The following is a 22,116-nucleotide window of genomic DNA, read 5'->3' as shown; positions in this document are numbered from 1 at the left end:
ACATGAATGAGATAAAATGAATCAACAGCAGAAATGTGTCAGAGAAAAAGGAGAATTTAGAGGCCACCATTGCATGTTCCTGGATCACCACATAACACATTCAAAATCAAAGCTACTGGGGGCTTTTGTCCTTAAGTTTCTTTGTGAACTCAAATGATGTTGCATATGAACAACAGAAGATTTGAATACTGCAATTTTAACCCTTGCTCGTTTCTAATCTGAGAGCCACGTTGATCATGTATTTGAACAGTACCTTCCATGCATCTGTTTATTACACAAGCCTGGTCATTTTTTAGGCAGACTGATCTATAATGATATATGCACTGTGTTATTGAGGAAAGATTGCTTTAAAGGAAAGCTAAAAAGAATGAGCCCACAATTCTCCAATTCCCCAACCCCACCCGAAACCCCCCACCTCCCGTCGGCAGTGAGGTGTGTCTAAAATTAGTCCTTCTGATGACTCAGACTGCTCTCTCACTACGGCAACAGCAGCACTTCCTTAATTACAGCTGATCGGCCCAGCTCCAAGCTGATTGGCCCACCAAAGAGCTCCTGCCTGATCCGACAGTCACCTGACTAGCGCCTGTATTACGGTCACATGACCATGTGAGAGCACTGTGTGAGAGAAAAAAAAGAGAAAAACAAACAGAATGACAGTGCTAGAAAAGAGATGGAGTGAGATAGAGTGAGAGAACAAGAGAAAGAGAAAAGGGGAGTGCAGTTATCTCTCATGTTACAGATGTGGGTTTTATGATCATGTCTGATTTTTTGTCTATGTCCACAAGAACACGCTCTACTTTAAATGCTTAGTGCCAATGTACTGGAACTATGATGATACACACTGAACACTGCTATACACAGTATGGTTTTTGGTTTTGTATAATAAGGTATGATAAGAAGCCACAATAGGAGAAGCAGCAGTTTAGCCAGGTAAGAGGCCATTACATAATTCTTCAACCAGACAACAAACACACAACATAAAGGAGATAGCATAAAAGACAAGAACATACATACGAAATGAGTGCTAGTCCCCCCCCCCCCCCCCCTCTCGTTCTCACTCAGGGAAGCCCTGTGTGCCAGAATACACTGTGTGTGGGCTTCTAAATCTGCCAGTCTCCACAGTGCTGCCAAACCAATGGAGACAGGCTTCAGAATGTCATGTGTGAACTCTGCTCAAAGAATTTCACAATAATCTTGGCTTGAACAAGTTGTAGTGTTAGCAAGCTGTATAGTTCAGGACTATCAGATCATTTTAGATTAGATTTAAATATAAGCAGGTGACAGACTCCCTGAACCCATAGCTAAGTGAAAATATGCAGAAAGTGACTGCCATCTGTCTCTCCAGGAACCATAATCTCCTTTGAAGTCAATTTTCTTCTGACTCTCAATCCTTCTTCAGTTTGGTTAAGGTAACCCCATCGTACTGTTTTATTTTTATGTGCGTGTGCATATTAGTGAGACAAAGAGTGAGGGAGTGATGGAGAGAGAGAGAGAGAGAAAGAGAGAAAGTTTCCAGAGGAATTCCTTCCTCCATCTAGAAATACCTATCTTGATTTACTGGTCAAATGAGGGAACAGCTGATACCAACAAGATGGCTGTCACCATGTGCCCTGTTGCTCTGTGTGGTAGAACTTGTACACGCACTGTCATAGTTTGGTGTATGTGAGCAGGAATCTGTGAGGTGGCAAATTTCAGAGATCCTCATGCCCTCACCAGGAATGACAAAATAGAACGTCGTGCTCTGTGGGGAAAAGGGAGAGCACCCTCCAGGATCAGGGATCTTGGTTGGTCTGTCTGGATCACCAGGACAGGAGAGGAGAGGCCCACAGCCAGCCTCAGCCTCCAGATGGAGAGCAGTATGGAGTGAGCCCATTATGCCCCTTACGAAAGCACGGCCGCCTCACCGACTCCACAGCGTTTCTCTCGTTTTATTCTTGTACACTTCCCCTTTTTGCCCTCTATTTTCTACTTTCAGTGTTGCCGTGAGAAAGGAAACCAATCACTGACCTTTTTTAAACAATTGTGTGTGTGGTGTGTGTGTGTGTGTGTGTGTGTGTGTGTGTGCACGCACTTTCACCAGAAATCAAGCATTTTTGCAGAACTATGTGGGCAACACCAAGTGTGTGGCTTCTTTATAGGCATTTCTGCTGAGTCACTCTGTGTATGAATATGCATGCATGAATGCACGGGTGTGTGTGAAACCAAGGGACGCCGAGCATCAGTCTGTGGTGTCTGTCTGATTGTTCCATTCCATATGCCTGGTCTCTCTTCACACACATTGATGAGCTCACAAATTACCCATTCTCAAACACACACGCGCACACACACACACACACACACACACACACACACACACACACACACACACACACACACACACACACACACACACACACACACACACAACACACTGTGACTTCTGAAAACATAAATCCAATATAAGGTTCAACACTATGCAACAAAATTGATTAATCATAGACCCCAGAGCAGCGGCTAGCCTAAATATACATTCTTCACCCCACTGAACAATCTCAGAAAAGTTGCTTGGACTGTCACGTACCTTCAGTCAAAGGAATGAGTTGAAGACAAAGAAACAAAGGCTCAATGTTTCAGCTGCAGCATATTTAACATTCTTTAGATTAGCAACAGCTTTCAAACACCTCCTTCAGTCAAACCTTGAGAATACGTGTGATGAACAGAGTGTGTTCATCTACTGAGACTGACCCATTTGTGGTGGGTGAGGGTCAACAGGTAAGAGACCGAGAGACAGGTCAGAGGGACAGGTCAGAGGGACAGGTCAGAGGGACAGGTCAGAGAGACAGGTCAGAGGGACAGGTCAGAGGGACAGGTCAGAGGGACAGGTCAGAGAGACAGGTCAGAGGGACAGGTCAGAGGGACAGGTCAGAAAGACACTCGCCTTATCCCCGCTGGAGTAGAAGTAGTATCGGAGGCGCACGATGTTGCAGTGGTCCAACTTCCTCATGATCTGGAGCTCTCGGTTCTGGAGGCCAAAAGAGAGAAGAAACGAGTTAGCGGCGATGATCGCAGGTCACGTACATCCTCACGTACATCCTCACGTACATCCTCACGTACATCCTCACACATCGTGCATGCAACAGCAAAACAGACGATGAAACAACTGTTGCTGCATAACCAACAGGAAAATTCTCTCATTTCACTTCACCACTGTCAGAACTTCCGACAGCATGGGTGCACCGTCCCTTTGCGAGACAGCTGGGATGACCTAGATTCATGGTACTCGCACAAAGCCCATCAGACTGGGTCAGTACTATGATCAGGCTTATGGCAGAGTGCCCCCCCTGAAACCCTCAACCCCTGGGTTGCACCCAAAGATGGTCCGGGTCAGTTTTTGGGAGTGCATGTGCCAAGAGGACAGGAATAGAACAGACGCAATGGGCTGGAACCATGGCAACCTGTTCGTGATGACGGACAAGCCTTCTGAGCCACACAAGCTTCTACGGAGACTGTATTTAGCACACCACCTACACTGTGACGGAGGGGGAGAGGGAGAGAGGGAGAGACAGACAGAGAGAAAGTCTCCCATGCCTTCTAAGGGAAATGCAGAGGAGGCTTATTAAAATTATTCCTGTAGAAATCATGGAAAGATCAAAAGTCATACTGTGTGCATTGTTTAAAGCAACAGTCAAGGAAGCAGCAGGTTCGACCTCCCTTGGTCTATCCTCCCTGATCACCATGTATGCATGGCTCCATCAGGCTGGGCAGCAACCCCAGGCCAACAAACACATACAAGAACAAGAGAACATTCTGTAAAGTAGGCTTATTAGTTAACCCTGCAAATCCAGTCATGGTAAGCAATTATTATAAATGAAAACAAAAAAAAAATCAGGATTGCTTAAGTTTTAATTAGGGCCGTCAAAGCCCTGCTCCTCTACACTTTGTAAAGACATGCCACATTACAGCTCCGCCATAATTGCCATTAATGCCAGTGTCAATATAGGAAATGATGACGGATCAATTATTTTACAAAAAAAACAGTTTTGAGTGAACAGTAGTAGTAGAACAATGTAGTTGTTCCTTCATTGCCGGTCATTGTTTACTATAAAAAGCATTTGCGATGTTTACTACTAAGTCTACTTTTCAGTGTTGGGTCCCTCTAATGTCATGCGTCTATCTGCAGTGACCTCTCAGTCAGATGGACCCATGTTTACATAACAACACAGTTCACACAAGGTTCTCAAAACACACAAGGTTTTAGTGTGCAGGACATGATTTGACCTCACTAAGGGCAGGCAGGACTGAAAGGTGTGTGTGCCTGCCACACCGACTAATAGTCCATTATCACCACCACGCATGTGTTTATTGCCATGTAAGTGTGAACTGAGGATAAGAACACTTTATTAGCAAGTGAGTGTACTGAGACGCACGCGCCGGTCTATTGGCTGAGAGTGAACGATGAGGTTAGCATGGTGGCAGCGTCCGATGCGATTGCAGGTTGATGAGTTTACTATGTCAGGCAAGGAAAGTGTGGAAAGCTCTGGGCACTGTTTAACACAGTCACTGTGACCCTGAATGACCCAACAGAGTGACACCACACACAGCGACACCGCATGCATGCCCACAAAACACACACACACACACACACACACACACATTGGAGAGACGAAAACTGCAAATGAAAACAGCACTTATACTTATAGACTTATACTGGTTACAGTCAATGTGTATATAATCCATTCAGTAAAGTCTGATGAACTCATTTTAACCAATTGACTACAGTCATCCCTGGTGACCATACACAGACCTTGTGGCTTGTGGCTACAAGTCCATCAGTCATTTATTACCAGACCATGTTCACCATAGGGAACTTACAAGAAAATCATCCCAAGATCATGAAATTAGTGCACATAAGCCAGGCTGAATGCTGGAACATCTCCGTGTTGTTCAATATTTTACATCTAGCGAGTCTTACCTTGAACCTCTTGTCCTGCAGGACCTTCTTGATGGCCACCATTTCTCCTGAGTCACACAGCTTGGCTTGGTACACCACGCCAAACGAGCCGTTGCCAATGACCTTGGTGTCCGTGTAGCTGACCTCCTGTGGCCTGTCAGGACCCTGGCCCGGGGTCGCCACCACTGTGGTCACCTTGCTGCCATCCTTGTCTCCTGCAACAGAGTAGCAAAGGAGTCAGTCCGCCTGCGCAAACGACCAGAACTGATTAGCCAATTAACCAATTAGCCAGGCTCCCTCATCCTGAGTGGAGCATGTTGAACTATTCAGTGACTAAGAAAAGCGCAACACTCAGGAGACGCTTCTGGAGTGCAGTGATCTGCTGCAGAAGTAATGAAAGAGTCGGGGAGCGTAGCTCAAAAGAGTTCAAACCTAGCTCAAAAGAACTCAAACCTAGCTCAAAAAAATTAGCGCCTAGAATACGAGCCAGTCAGCATTCGATATTTTGGTCAAAAGACATCAAACATTTACTGGTCTGTGGAAAGTCAAGTGCATACAGTATGTACTAGGGTTGGGAAATATCTACCTTACTGGCGCATGACAATGTCTGGAGCCAGGCTAGTTCAACATTTGTAATGTCTATTTGCCATCGACAATCGTCTATCTACCCAGCCTCAAATGTACTGTGACTTTAGAATGCAAAGACTGGGAACAAACATGCATATGCGGACCTTAGCAGAGATTTGAGGGGGTTATATATTCTTTCAGCACTAGAGTGTAGAGTGCTAGTTTATCAGATTACAAATTTTTACACACATATGTAATAAAAATGTAATAATTTAAACAAAATGTTATGGCATTTTTAATGTCTGCCTATAAACTTTATGTTGTATAACATACACTGTCTGCCAATTTGATATAATGTTTTTTCTTCTACCTTCTTATTTTACAGTATTGTTGTAAGAGTTTAACAGTTCCCCATAAGTCGCTCAGTCAGCTATGAAACCTTGGGCTGTACGTCTGGTGTGTGTGTGTGTGTGTGTGTGTGTGTGTGTGTGTGTGTGTGTGTGTGTGTCATCAGCAGCTGGCAGTGCTGGTTCAGATTAGTGTCTCTGTGTTCCAGGCTGCAGTTCAAAGTCTTTGTTCGTTCGGTTAAAGGTTAGCCACACGGCCCACTTCACATCCACTCGGGATATCTACTCTTACCCCATTACTTCTCCAGTAAAAACTGACCCTGAATCAGATCCACTCAGCAACTTAGACATGTATATTTGATTTAAAAAACATTCAACCAAATCTTCCAGAGCAGTCTAGAAGGTGAATCCCCAAACACCTTGCCTAGCTGTACAACGATGAAGTATCATGCTAACAGCTGTAGCTGTACAATGAAGTATCATGCTAACGGCTGTAGCTGTACAATGAAGTATCATGCTAACGGCTGTAGTTGTACAACGATGAAGTATCATGCTAACAGCTGTAGCTGTACAATGAAGTATCATGCTAACAGCTGTAGCTGACGATAAAGTATCATGCTAACAGCTGTAGCTGTACAACGATGAAGTATCATGCTAACAGCTGTAGCTGACAACGATGAAGTATCATGCTAACAGCTGTAGCTGACAACGATGAAGTATCATGCTAACAGCTAATGATGAATATTTAATAAACCAACTGTAAAAATTATGTTATTGTAGGATTACGTGGGCCTATGTTAAGTGAGAGCATGCCACAGTATATATGTACCTGGTTTTCCCAAATAAAAATATGGTCACCCTAAGTATCATACTATCAGCTGTAGCTGTACAATGATTAAGTATCATGCTAACAGCTTCAGCCTCTCCTACACCACCAGTATTTTTCACGGCATGAAACAGAAGTGCAATGTGCTTACGGTCATGCTCCAGAGTACAACAGTTTTCTCACGCCCACACACACACACACACACACACACACACACACACACACACACACACACATTTTCTTCCTGAACAAGCATCCCCAGCTGTGTGGCTATACACTGATCCAGCCATTGCCTCACCGTTCCCACGGAAACACGGACCTTTGCGAGATGCTTTGGCCCACTTGCATAAGTCACACCTCCAGCCCATCCACACACACACCACATAGACACACAGACATATATTAAACAGCTATTGTTCAAAGGTGACCATGGCATACGGATTCTCTAAGCAGCCTGAAATGAACCCTCCTAACTAATATAGAAGTATTTAAAAATGCATGAAGAATAAAAGAAAGGGGGAGGGTCTGTAGCTAAAGCACACGCTGAGTGAGGCTATTTGAGCTCTCCGGGCTACCACCTGGCTAACCTGGAGCCCAAGAGGGTGGCATGCATGTTCACCCCACAGGCCAGGACATGTGTGTGTGCTTTTTTGACATTGTCAGTGGCTGTAAGGTGATTCTTTTTCCACTGACGCAGTAGTCTCCCCTCTCTCTCCCTCTCTTTATCAGTGCTGGCTATGAGTCAGGGTATTTTCTAAAGAGAAGAGGTGCGAAGAAATAGAGGGATGCACAAACAAATAATATATAAAGGAGATAGAGACAGGGAGAAAACGAAAGATGCAAATGCAGCAGACAGACAGAAAAATAGACGGTGATGTATGACAAAGAGACGCTGAAGCATCCTGACCCATGTGACTCAGGTTACATATGGTCTTGACCTCAATACGCACCAGAAAACACACACACACACACACACACACACACACACACACACAAACGTTATACTAGAAATTAAGGTTTCAAAACACCCCGTGACACCGAATTTCCAGCCACAAACTCCACACAAACCAAATATGCATTTTGTGTGTTTGTGTGTGTGTGTGTGTGTAAACGTTTAGCCCATTTTGAATGTATTAAGAATTGCAAAACTGTTTGTAAATTGCTTTATTATATTAACCAGTGAGCTGTTTCATCAAAGGCTTTCATCTCTCCATCAAAAGGCCTGCAGAAGCCAATTCAACACAAAGCTGAACCATGCATACAACACCGCTCTTACACATCTGACGCACTTGCACACAAAGCCAATCATAAGTGAAGGACCACCATCAAATCAATACACCCCAACACCCACAGATCCAGGAAAAAAAGTGCTGAGTGATTTAATTTGATTCACATAGACTAAATGCATGCAGACACACTGAAATGAACTGGGTTTTCCTCAATTCCCCATGAAAGCTCTACTGAATAAGAATATGCAGTTCCAGTTTGCTCCAGTGGCTGGTGTGGGAGCTGCCCAGTACCTACATTTGGACATTAAGATTATTAACATAGACCAAAAGCCATTACTAATTTGTTTTTACTAATTCTACAATAATGAAAATTTCTTCCTTTAGCTGGTATGATAAAGTTTTTCAGGAAACATGCTTGGACTTGTGAATCATCCTATAGTTAATTTAGTGAGCGATTTTTTTCTATAGTACAACTTGCTGTTATTTTCTACTTAAATCGCTCTGACAAAGTTTTGAAGTGTTATCCTGTTACACAGCATATCTGTCAAATTATTCCCAGTCCAGAGAACCACGGCTTGCTTCTGCAATTTTGGCCTGTGGTTTAAACCTCTGACCAAGAACTGGTGAAACAAATCTAAGGTTCACACAGAACCCAGAGCAGCAACACCACTCACATGATTTGTTTCCCCAACTAATTGGACTGTATCAGATGCCTTGGCTGACACTACAAACAGGTTTAAAGAAAATAAGTAGGCCTGGACAATCATTAAAGCTCTACAAGGACACCTTCAGGAATGACACGCCTCAGGAATGGAACATCTCAGGAATGACAAGCCTCAGGAATGGAACTCCTCAAAACAGATTTTGTTTTTCTTCACCTTCCTTGTGCTCTCTTCTCCCTCACTTTATTGCACAAACATGAATTGGTTCGTTATTAATTGGTGAGGAGAGAAATGTTGATGACTCTCTCTGTCTGTCACTTAAACTCACTCACACACACACACGCACCCAGACGCACACACGCATAATGTAGTGCAAATAAAAAATCACAAATAGAAGGCGGTTTATATGGTTAATGCCATTGAAGAACAACTAATTAATTCCATGTGTGAAAGAGAAAGAGAGAGAGGCAGGGGGCAAGTGAACTTATAATGTCAGCCAACCATTGCACAACCAATCAAATTGCAGCATCTCTCACTGAGGAGAGCCTGACTGCATCATTCTTCAGAAGCCAGCATTTAATCCTGTACATCCTATAAATAAACTATGAAGACACAGACAGAGTAAGTGTGTGTGCTTCCCATCACATTCATGAACATAGGTCATGGGTGTGTGTGTGTGTGTGTGTGTGTGTGTGTGCGTATGCATATTTAAGTACATTCTTTTGGGCCTCTCACCTGCTCACCAGATGACCCACATCGAGGAGGAGACACAGACAAGAATGTAGAAGGCACAGGAATATTACAAGGAAATGAAAAAGAATGAAAGAGAGAGAAAGAAACATAAAGGAGGAAAAGAGCCAAGCAATCTCTCATGGCTCTAGTGTAAGTGAGGACTGTGCTGCTGTTTAACAGAAAGCTAGTGTTTAACTGCATGAGTTACAGATAGATATGTTGGAATAGAGCATACGTGTACGCACACACGCGCGCGCGCGCACACACACACACACACACACACACACACACACACACACACACACACACACACACACACACAGATAATAAACAGGCTCCAGAGCAAATACAAACACACAAATACAAATCTAATCAGCAGACAACAGAGCACTCTCTCAAGCTCTCTCTTTCACACAAACACACACACGTACACAGACAGAAAGTACCAGTGTTCTGCCCTCCAGCCAGTCCTCTCTGCTCAGACATCAGCAAAGTATTCTGCTGCTCATTTCTTCTCTCTCTCTCCCTCTCCCTCTGTGTGACTAATTCAAATTGGGTGTCTAAGCAACCAGGGTTATCCAGTGGTCACCAGGCAGCACATGGCACGAGAGAAATGGAGACAGGGGGTCAGCAGGGGTGGGGGGGATGGGTGAGTAGGGTCCAGTGCCCCCTTCCCACACACACACACACACACACACACACACACACACAGATTTCAAACGGTATAGAGGCATGGAGAGTCTGGAGGTATTCAAAAAGATGGCCACAACTTTTACCGTTTTTCAAGTCTGAACTCATTCCTTGAGTAATGGTTTAGGGAGTATCAGCAAAACGATTAAAGTTGCCTGAAACAGCAGAACACCAGCTACCATTTAATATAGGTGCGCAAAACATTAGGGGAAAAAACAATGAGATTATCGTTCATCCTGCGTGGAAATGGATGTGATTTAGAGTTTGAAGTTGAAATTACTAACAGACTCCGCACAAGATGATCTGAGATTCTTGTCCAAAGAAACAAACCAGGGTTACAAGTAACCAGCTAAAGTGCACACCACTCAAAGTACATGTTGCTTTTTAGTAGTACTAAACAGGACCACATTTGAATTAAATTAACGTCTGTGGGTGTGTTCCAGTAGGCACGCTGACTCGAAATCAAGGAGAAAAGAAAAATTATGTGGGCTAGAATTCTGCGAGTTGAACCTGTTGAAGTAAAACATGAACTAGTAGAGCCAACAGCAGCTCTGACGAAATCAACACAGCTTCTACGTTTACGCAGATGTATCTGTCGGCTTGGTCACGCTGCTCAATGAATATCTAAATCACGTTGTACTCCAGTACCGGCTGTAACTCCTCCAAGGCAGAGTTTAGTTTACCACAGATGCAGGGTTTTTAGTGGCCAAGGCTTCCAGCATTAAAACATGACTGAACTCAACATATTCTACGAAAGTGGCTGGCTGGCTGAGGTTGTTTAAGGCTCAAACCACATGTCAAAACAAAAGCACATGTCAAAACAATCCACCATATCCAAAGTTTCTGAAGAGGCAAACATGACATATCAGTATACAGTCTCTACATATTAAAATCCTTTATATGCCCTTTATTTTCGCATCGGCACTTCAGAGAAGAACATAACGCTTTCATGTTTTCCCCATTTTACAAGGGAAACTGCAGACTTCTTAAAATGGCCACGAGCTTTTGAGGCACTCGGGGGGGGGGGGCTGAGGAGAGGGGGATGTGTGGAATGTGTTGGCAGGTTGTTTTATTATTAGTTTTCATTGAGTTGTTGCAACACATCTGATTCTGACATGCTGATTCCATCACCTGACTTGACTAATATTTGTGCTCTTGATTTATTGAAACCCATGTGATAATTGAACCACAGCCTACACACTGAATTAGGGCGATCAGACCTAACAAACAGATCCTAATACAATGCTTCTCCCTGTGTTGTGCCTTGAGTTTTGAGGTGTGTGCAAAGATAAAAGCGATTGCAAAATGTAATACCATACAGGGTTTATACGGATGTCAAAAGCTCACGAATACCTCTTCCAAGTCCAGGGTTTCTAAGGTACAACAAACAGCAGTGCTATGTCACTCATCAGGAAATCCCACAGCCTTGGGATGTGACCTGTTAAGAAGCCCAATGGTGAGAACTATTACCATATAGAGAACTATTGGCTTTTTCAACATCCTACATCAGGTTGAATTCATGCTTTTGTGTTTAGTGTGATTTCCTTGGATTGGCTCACATGATGTTGCATCGGTGGAACTTTACGGCGCTCGTTGTAGTATAACTGCATTGAATTACTGCTCGTATTTTTATTCCCTACAACAGCAAAATTGCCGAACTGTACAATGAAGCTGTCTTTGCTGACGTCAGGTCTTCACCGTAAATCACTGCTGCTAGGAAGGCCGCAATGCATCTGTTCTTTCATATTTTTGTACATCAATCAACCAATAAATACATTAACTGCGAGATTTAATTATGGGTAACCAACAGCTTCTCCTAGATTGAAATTACCTTGCTATAGGTGTATCACATTTAACTGGATTACACAAGTAATTTTTACATTTTATGGGAGGTTTCAAATCAAAAAGAAGTGAGAAAGGAAAGAAACTTCAGATTGTACATGGAGTAGTGTTTAACAATTTAGCACTACACAGGAAGTTGACAAAAACCTTTAACCAATCACTGCAACTACGTTGGCAAACACAGAAACTGTTTTATTGCTCAGCTGTCAAGAAAAACAAAAAACACGACATGCATAAGATTAAGTTCTCACGAGGGAAGGGACTTTTCTTTTTTTTAGTTAAAAAAATTTTTTAAATATTTACCTTCATGCAGAAAAGTACCGAAAAAGGAGTCTTCATATGAAGAAAGAAAGAAGAAAGAAAAAAGAAAGAAGTCCCTTCCCTCATGAGAACTTAATCTTATGCATGTCATGTTTTTTGTTTCTCTTCACCTCAAGGTTGGAAATCTAGGCTAACTTGGGTAAATGTTTAATTATAATGCAGAGACAGTGTATCTGTTTATCCAGTTTAGATTCATATTATCAGTATTGTGAGCTGTTTAGCTAGAAGATATTGTTCTATAGAATTCTTCACCAAAATAATGGGTATTTGTTTCACTTTGAAACTAGTTTTGCTAGCTGAACAGCCTCTTTGACATTGTCTACAACTAGCTATCCACACTTCTGTCAAATGTTAATGCCATTGTCAGTCTATACAAATTCAGCCTAACTTGTAAATATCTCCATCAACACACTGAAGGAAAGGAGAGCAGAAGATTTTGACATATTTCCAGCAAATTTGTTTTTACATTTTTTTCTGAACACGAAACATCACATGCAGAACTTAGCCATGACTGACATGATTCTTAACCCTCCTCTCTGAAGACCAATGAACTCATGCAAGGTTGATAATGAGGATTACTCGGTTTCATGGACGTAATTTTGATTTCAAAAGTGGGGGGGACATGGATTCGTCGCTATTTAAATATTTGGTTTTAACCGTAAAAACTGGGGAGGACCAAAGCTGGCTTTTGAAAAAGTGGGGGGGGCATGTCCCCCCCCGTCCCCCCCCCCAAAATTACGTCCGTGCTCGGTTTTAACAGTGAACTATTGCTAACCTCACGACTAAGATATGGCAAGAATTTATGCCACTATTTTCATCTAATGTGACATTATTATTATTGTAAAAGCCAAAAATACTGCTAATATTAGCTTATTGTAGTGAATTAGCCAAAATGTTAGCAAACGTTTTCTTTCCAGCTAAAATTACTTCCCAATTAAAATGTAATGTTGCATTACATTACAAGGGCAACATTATATCACTCTAGAATAACCTGGCAGGAAATCTTCTGTAGCTAGCCATTAACTCATCAACATAACTTACCTGTTCAGTAATAATTTTTTTTTTAAAGGTAGCCCACTCAGTATTACACTTAAATCCCTTCAGGTCACAGAAATGTCAGCAACTCTGAAACACCAAACCATTGTTCAGTCATCTCACCTTGAGCTTTGTAGCTCTCCCTTCTAGCTTATTGGCTCTAAAGTTCTCGTTTCTTTGCTTTGACTACCGGTCAAGTCGCAAAAGACAACTGGATTTGGCATTCCAGCGTTTCCAGCAATCTCACTCTCCTCCATCCATTTACAAACTTTGAGCACTGTACAGATCTGTGTCATGAGCCTTGCCCATCAAGCTGGACCTTCTTTCTGAACTTCTGCTTTGACGTTAATATGCAAGGATGTCTGCTGCGTTGTGAATAAGTCTGGCCAAATCCAACCCGACATCCCTAACTTTTGAGTGAATATTTATTGGATTGCCTTGCAGCTGTAGGACACAAAATATCCTACTAAAACAGTTTCTTGTGACTCAATAATATGCCTTAAATTACAACAAATCTTACATCATGCAGCTTTAACATAAAAGCTCATTCCTTTGAACCTTTTAACAGAGCAGTTTCAGTTATTAAAACCTACAGAATTATGGTTTTGTGGTGGGGAGATGGGTTAATTAAGTAATCATTACTCACCCTGCTCAATTATCTTAGTCCAGACTGAATTTTTGCACTTGCTCTCAAGCATGGAAATGCTGAAAGAGACATAACTGAGGAAGTCTACATAATTTTGATTTGCCAAATGCCTTCCAGAAGATGTGGCCCTCTTAAGTTTTACATGTAGCCTGCTACATGCTGCCTGCTATTGTTCAACCCATATACTGTTAGTATTAGTGGTTGTAATACTTAAATATCAATATTTAGCATGTAGGATGTGTGTAACATTATACAGGTGGGCCTTCAGATTAAGAGTCTCTTTATTCATAGCAGCCCCAGATAGAATAATATTTTTTGCAACAGTAATAGCCTCTTTTCCACTACAGAGCCAGACACTAACACAATCCAGCCCACAACACTAACAAACTCAGAGCTGCCGACCCAAATTAGGTGGGACAGCTTAATGGTACAGAGGTTCACCGATTGGTTCTACACAAATGGGAGGGAGCCTCTTGTTGCTTTCTCTCTCATTCCAGCATTTGGAATATGTCCTGGCCTGTTTTGCACACATAAAAAAGAACACTGGAAACAGCCCCAACAACAATTATCCATCAGACACATGCAGGGACTGGAGCTGTTTACTGACATAACTCAAATAAATCACCACTCAAATACTTCCCGGTCCCGATTTCCAGCACAATACTTGTTGCAATTAGCAAAAGTGACATATTAAGCATGGATTTGTGTGTGTGTGTGTGTGTGACAACAACCATGACAACCATGACAACCCCACAACTGCGACCCCTTGATTACCTTTATTTGCACTTTTTATACAATGCAAGATGTTAAGATTTCTTTTCGTCCTGCATTTGTATTAGCTTGCTTTTTGTGATGAAAGGAACAATAGTGTCTGGGGAAGACTGATTGGAAAACATGGTAGCCTCTTACAGTAAGTACAAAGCCTTCTCACGCATGTATGTGTGTGTGCCACACCCTCTATGGTTCTGTTTTATTGCCCATCCCCCATAGAGCACTCCTGCAGTGTGGGGACCCAGAGCTACTGTTCCCAGACCTCCACACTACACTGCTATAATGCTGTTGTAGATGTTTACGTGACCATTCTCACTTAATATTAGTACTTCTAGCCAGAGCTACCTTTTGAAAGGCCAGCTGTGCATATCTGACCAAAACAAGTTGACCTACTATGGTTTTGACCCACAAACAAAATGACTCTAAGCCTATGGACACTAGTTCTTTAGAATCTGATGTGCTCATTTGTTTGGGACGCTTGATTAAACTAATGAGAGGCTTGAGAATTACTAATTACTCACTGAATGATACCCTGACAGCCTGTGCATTTCTGCAGTTCTTTTAAAGTGGAGCTGTATAGCGGATATGCACACTAGAAACAGTTTGAAAGTAAATGTGTTTTTCATTCAGTCTAACCACAATCTGTAGCTCTTTCTGAACTGCAAACAAGAACTGGTGATAGTTTTTTCAGCCACATTACAAACTGAGCACATGGAGAAAACAGGAAAGAAAAAGCTTTTCTCTGCCTCTTGAGGTGAACGTGAAAAACATTACGATTCATTTTAAATGCTCAGATTTCAGAGTGTCATATAATAATGTTTTATGCAACCAGGCACACCAACATAACATGCACAAGCATTTCAAAGCTGGCAGCAGAATCACTTCTTTGCTTTTTTCCTTTCCTGGTCACAACAGCTAAAAGGCATTACAAGGCATCAAACATGCAGTGTCTGATCACAAAACACACCGGGTTTATCCTGTTAAATTTGCTTTGTGTCTATTCACACGAGGAGACGGTTGGTGTGCAGTGGCTTTTAAATGCTAAACAAGAGTCTCATTGTTCCTGGACAGCTGCCTTTTCCGGCAAACCAATCTGAGGGAGGCAGTCCGACGAGTCACACTTCCCACTTCAGACCCTTCTGCCGCCGCCACCGCCCACCAAAGCAGCCTGCCGCCTCTGATCAGCTGCCCAGACGTCTGTGTGCGTGTGCGCGCGTAATTATGAATGAGAAAAGTAGCATGCATTGCTCTCCGTGTGCAAAAGCAGAGAGCGCGTCAACTAAAGGAGTCAAAGGCGTTAGATCTAACAATAGCATTGTGGCTCACGTTGCTGCTGTTTAGGTACCAGAGGGTAGAGTAGGACGTAGGGTGTGCGTTTGAGTTTTGTAGCTGCATCAATTCCTTTGGGGTATAGCTCTCATCTGGCCTTCTGACCTTGGACGGTAGCCCAAAAGGACCAGCCTGAATGCAGTCAGCCTGCCTTTCCCGTATGCTTTTATTTAAAATCAATTAACTAGGACAAGATCACGTGATTATTTCATATGTATGGTTTTCCTTTTACCCATAGAACAGCAGAAATATGACATGACAGCAGGTTCCATCTCATCTTTGAGCACAAACCCCACCCACGGCTAAACAACATTGAGAATACTGCTATGTGCAACCTCAGTGACCACCAGATGTTTGATAACTTTTAAAGGCACTTTTAAGGAAAATAAGGTTTTCCAAGCATTTTTTTGTTACCTTACCTGAATATTAATAGATGATAAAGCCAGAACAGGGCTAAATAAAATAAAGTCAATCAACACATAGGCTCTTGCTCAGAGGGAGGCTTGCCTATGGGAATCCACAATTGCCTCCTCATTCCACATTTCTTTCAAAGAGAATGCAATAAAAAAGGCGGGGGGCCTCTGGGAGAAGTGAGATTTCTAAAAGTGCTCTCCTACATACACACATGGGAAACCCTCTATACTGAGGCTCCTGTTTTTGATATCTCCATAACGCAACAGGCCTTCACCAGAGCCATGATGAGCTTTCCGAGAGCTTCTAAGCTCTTAAGATAAATGTTCTCGAGTAGCCTTAAGTGAAATGACTTGCTAGTAAAAGGGTAAAAAAAAGAAAATATTACTTCTACCAAAAAAAAGAAGCAAGGCATTCAGATCTGGACCGAAATTTAAAGGAGGGAATAGTACGCTCCACTCAGCTTTTGGATGTCAAAGACGGGCCACTCAAAATGAGCTTCTCCGGTCTTTCTCTGCCTGTTACTTTGAAAGATGTCTTTGACCATTAACCCTGTTATGTAACTGCACTTATCCATGTATGACATTTGTGGATAGCAGAGGGGAGTCTTCAGCTTCACTGTGTTTTGCCTCTCAATGGTCTGATGTGGATGGTGTAGTCGTTTCCTGCTGCTCCAGGTCGACCAGGTCCAGGTTTCAGCCCCTTGTGATGTGCAGTACAAAGGCTGGTTCAATTTTACAAGCGCAAGGAGGCGTTTTTTGGGCATGCTCCAAAAGAAATGGTTCGAGATCAAAGTGTACTATACAAACATCCTGGAACAGGTTGAAATTAATACTGAAGCAGGTTTCTGTTTAAGTTTCACATTCTTAATTGAAAACATGTTGGCATCATGATGAAAATAGCTATTCTGCCTTTACCTTTCTGTAAATTGATAAACATCTTAACCATCACGTCATTTTTTCCATTGTCCATTTTCCAAGTCCATTGAAAATACAATGCCACCCTAGTAACAATGTAGTAACAAAATAATAATTAACCATTAAGAATGACAGTTTTCTATTTCCAGCTTTTTGGAAAGTGTATATGGCAATGGCAATACTAAATTATTATTAGTGACAACATTATTGGTATATTAAATAGGAAATCCAATATGCATTTCAGGATTTAGATATTGTTTTTTTAGCCTTTAAAGCATAACATGAAAAAAGAATGCATCAATAGCTAAAAGTGAACAAAACCCAGTCACTGCAAAGGTGGGAACACTCCCACATATTAGCACATAATGAGTTGTGCTGAGGTTGCAAGAAAGCACACACACACACACACACACACACGCACAAGCAAGAAAGAAGGTAATGGAGTATGGTGAAAGGTGACACCACGTGTACCAAATCGAAACTATTAAGGGGTCATTTTTATTCCATGAGGAGGACATGACATTAGGCCCACACAAATCACACAAACTAGTGAGATGAACAAGTTAATCAAACTGGGCAGGGCAATCTCTGTGAGTGCTCTGAACAAAGAACACACACACACACGGTGTGATTATATCTCGATAGGTATAAAATGGACAATGCATCATCAATGCATTATCTTTACTCTTCGATTTATAAACAAATTACAGCATAAACAGCCATCCAAAAATTGCATCATTTTTTATGTTTCTTAAAACAGAAACTTGAGCTATTCTTGAACTTTGCAGTTCTAATCAGAAAAATCATCAAAGCAGGACATGAACTTTAAGCATTTCATGTTTATCCACTCAGAGCTCTTAGGAAATGTACACTTAAGCTGTTTAAACCTGAAGGCACAACTGTTGTCTTTTCAAAACCTTCACTGTTGTAGTAGTAACTACAGAGCCTTCTAGATAAGCCCCTAAAGATCTCCATCAACACACTGAAGGAAAGGAGAGCAGAAGACGCCACCGTTGCTGAACCAGACTCACAGCCTCCATCTTACCTGTGGCTCCCTTACACACAGCTTAAGCTTTAAAACTGTCACGAATATAATGGTCTGTGTAATTTGCTGTTCTGATTAAGTTTCATCTGTCTAAAACACCATCCCTTAATACAGTTCAACATAAGGTCTTGGACGGACCATGTCCTAGGCGTGCCACGTGCCTAATCCCAAGTGTAACTTCATTTATTTAACACATTGTACGATTTTGTCTCCATTATAACAAGACTGATGCTATTTTTTTTCTCTCACTACTGGTCTGACATGACTGTTCAACCTAAGTTACTGCACTGTATAAAATCATTTGGCACATAAAACCGTTTTATTACAGGGCAAAGGGTTGACTGGGGAAATGTATTAGATTTATTCAAGCTTCCAGATCGACGCAGGAATGTTCGATTGGTGAGATTTATTCATCAAAAGCATCAAAAGTCACATTCAGGGACAGGTTACTGAAGTAAAAAAGCAAGGCCCTGCTCCGCGAGTGCAGCATGCTGACCGACTCTGAAATGGGACACGCCACATTACACTCTGCCCAAAAGGTGACACAGAAAGCGCAGAAATCTCGGCTAATGAGAAAAACACGCACATATGTGCATGAGACATTATGATAACTTAAGTGGCGAGTCTGCTGCCTGTTCAAACGGCTCACAGATGATGGTTCGCCGGTGGATTTACAACCAGGGCTTGAATCACCCAGAGATCATACTCACTGCTGACTTTCATGCTCCCGAAAGCGGATGGCTGCGGCACTGGTTTGCAGCTCTCTGCGAAGGAGGTGGTTCTAGGGCGACCAGACATATTCCGTGCCGAAATCCAACTTGTCTCTCGCAATGAATGTGTTTGTGTGTTAGGAATAATATCCAATTTTACCCACAGGGCCCAGAGTATCTCCAAGTTAAAATGTGAAGAACGGAGGGGGAGCAACTCTGTGGTCCGAGGACCCTTCCCAAACGGATTCAACTGCCTCTCAACCTTCTCCCGTCCACCAATAGTCTTTCTTTCAAATCATTTTTCCTCTTCTTCGTATTTTTGCATTTATTTCAGATCACTTATAAAAATATCGAATACACGTTGTCAATCAAATTAGTCATGAAACTGGCCTTTTCCCAGTTTCTCTCGAACAAAACCTACCGGTTCTCCTTTCTGGTCTCTGTAAAGCTGGTATGCAATTTTACCCCAAGAATACAGGAACGCTCTAATGCATCCTCTAAAAATCTAGGAATCTAAGTGAGCTGTCTTCTTAATACTGTACCATTGACTATTTGTTCATATACTGAGGTGGAGACTCAACGGTCCAACAGCACCAGCCATGGCGGCCCCCCTGGCTTTAACCAGCGATCCGAATGAGAATTTTCCAATTGCCCAATCTGAAGACAGATATCCACGGCCTTTTAGTTCCGCGTAACTCCATGCACACACACAATAAAAAATGGAATCCGATTAGCTCGGCCTGAGCGTTTAAAACTATCCAGATTACAAATCCCGTAAGGAAAACCTGACAAGGATCCACACCGCAAGCCTGATATCTGCTTTTTATTTCTTCTCCGACGGTCTGTGCTCGTTCTTTGTCACTCCGACCCAATCGAACGCACGCAGCGTATCTTCAGAAGAGTAGCAATGTCCGCGCACGGAAGCGTCGACGTGCCTACGCCAAATCGTAGCAACGAGAATCGGAAAATGTGAACGCGCACGAAGGCCTAAGAAGGTCGTAGGTAGCCAATGCGTCGCCTTTCCTTCTAAGATGGGCGGGGGAACACGGTCTTCTAAACCAATCGAAAGGCTGTATCCGCAGAACACATGGCGTAATTTGCCAATCTGTCACTGGAGTTCCAAAAGACTTAGGTGACGCTCTTAGGCCAAAAGTGGGCGCGTAAACAGAGAAAATGTATCGCCACCAAAAGATTAAAAACTAACAAAAAGAAACACCCCAATTATAAAACAGTTTTTTTTATAATTGCACTGCCAACTAAACTGTATTGCTAATAATTGACTGTGACTATACTTTATAGTTTTGCTATTAATCAACGCATGGTGGTATACAAATTAATCGTAAGAAAAAAAACGTGCAAATCACTTTTTGAAATTGGAATTAAATAGATTATAGGTTATATTGCAATTAGATATAATGCTGCTATGTTTTTTTCGATAACTGTTTCTCTGGTGCCTATCAATGTTTCCAATGTGTCTTTCAATGCAAGTAAATTCTAGTTTGTGAGTACTCCACCATGATTTTTACCGTCTATAACCACTGTTAGATTCAGTACACATTTATGCAAGATGTCATTTCAAATGTAATTTCACTATTTGGCAGGAAGAGACACTACTTTGTATCTGACAAATCAGCATCAACTGTCTAAGACTAACTGGGCCTAATTTCCATAACACCTCCAATTAGAGCCATATACAGATTCAGATTCACAGTTGGTAGAGAACACTACAGCAGATCCTTACATGGAGCTGCCGTTTTCTCTGCTGGCCAGTTGTGCCTGCAAATAAGCAATTTTCCTCCATTAATTTATGCATTGCCACTGTTTACTGCAAAGTCCGTGAAATAGCTAAGCATTGTTCCTGAGGTAGTTAAGCAGTGTTCCTGAAGTAGCGAATCAGTGATCCTGAGGTAGCTAAGTGTTCCTATAGGTAGCTAAGCATTGTTCCTGAAGTAACTAAGCAGTGGTCCTGAGGTAGCTAAGTGTTCCTGAGGTATAGCCTACATGTATCAACATTTTGTAATTGTAGTATTTAGGTTGAGATTATTTAACAAGACTTGTCCTGCTCTTTAGTCTTGAGTTAGTTAGGTTAACTAGCTAAAAGGTTAGGTTAGGTTAGCTAGACTAAGGCTAATTTGTATTCATTGTCAATATTATTTAAAATTAATAAACATATTAAAAACACATTTATTGCAGTCTTAAATGATCTGATCCTCACTGCATTTCACAGAATGTAACAACTTCAGTTTAAGAGTATGATAATTATCTGAGATGAGATGTTTTAGAGTAGAGAAAGGAAAGTAACACTGAGAATGAGACAAAGTTATGCCTGGAAATAAAAACAGTATTAGAACACAAACCACGGGAAAAAAGGCAGAAGTGTAAGACCAAAAAAAAAAAAAACAGTAATAATTCAGTTTATAATAAACAATCAAATAAACTAACAAGAGTTGAGGTGTTTACAACTCACATTCCTTTTCTCAAAAATATTAAATTAGATAAATAATAAACAAAGCCCCCAAAATGACCTTACATTCAATCTTGACAAAAAATAAATAGAAAAAAAAACTACAGTTTGGAATGTGACCTTTGAGCATTCTGAAACACTGGTACACGTATAAACACCAGGACATGTATAAACACTTGGACTAAATGAGGTGATTTTTACTGTCAGTTTGGTCTCTTCTGTATAATAACTCTGCTCCTGTGTATACATAAAAACCAAAACAGCACAGATGTAGTGCTACATTGCCAAAACATTAAACAATATATCTGTTGCACATTTTTAAACATGTTCTAATGTTATGGTGTTAGATTAACACCTAAGATGTTAGACAATTTGTTTGTACTGCAAAGCATCAATCACATCTATGAGATTCTTTTTCACAATATTCTTTTTCAGAATATAACTTAAAAATATATTTAATTATTCAGTCATAGCACATTTAATCACAGTAAAATTAACGATATTTACAAGACTTTACTGTATGTAATATGCACACTCATATACACAATATAAATGAATGTGTCATAAGGCTCACAAGCACCTAATGAATCACATCAAGAGGAATAAAGTGTAAACTAATCCCATGTAAAGGCCTAAGATGAC

The 22,116-nt window shown here is 41.6% G+C and overlaps 1 protein-coding gene across 3 annotated transcripts in view; it reads right to left on the bottom strand.

Annotated features, from left to right (window-relative positions):
* Positions 1–19,923, bottom strand: part of gsk3ba (glycogen synthase kinase 3 beta, genome duplicate a) — a 30,122-nt gene extending 10,199 nt beyond the window's left edge. Inside the window, exons 1-3 of one of the 3 annotated variants that reach the window (XM_077002615.1) lie at positions 19,011–19,923; positions 4,952–5,145; positions 2,918–3,001 (exon numbers count right to left, since the gene is read on the bottom strand). In XM_077002615.1, coding sequence (XP_076858730.1) covers positions 2,918–3,001; positions 4,952–5,145; positions 19,011–19,098 — 366 coding nt within the window. In that variant the 5' untranslated portion in view covers positions 19,099–19,923. The remainder of the gene's footprint in view (positions 1–2,917; positions 3,002–4,951; positions 5,146–19,010) is intronic. The other 2 variants (XM_077002613.1, XM_077002614.1) reach the window with 2 other exon arrangements.
* Positions 19,924–22,116: the final 2,193 nt, after the last annotated feature.

The sequence above is a fragment of the Brachyhypopomus gauderio genome, chromosome 4, assembly GCF_052324685.1.
Source record: "Brachyhypopomus gauderio isolate BG-103 chromosome 4, BGAUD_0.2, whole genome shotgun sequence".
Classification (NCBI taxonomy): domain Eukaryota; kingdom Metazoa; phylum Chordata; class Actinopteri; order Gymnotiformes; family Hypopomidae; genus Brachyhypopomus; species Brachyhypopomus gauderio.
Note: the sequence above shows the minus strand (reverse complement) of the source record. Positions and strands in the feature narration are given on the sequence as shown.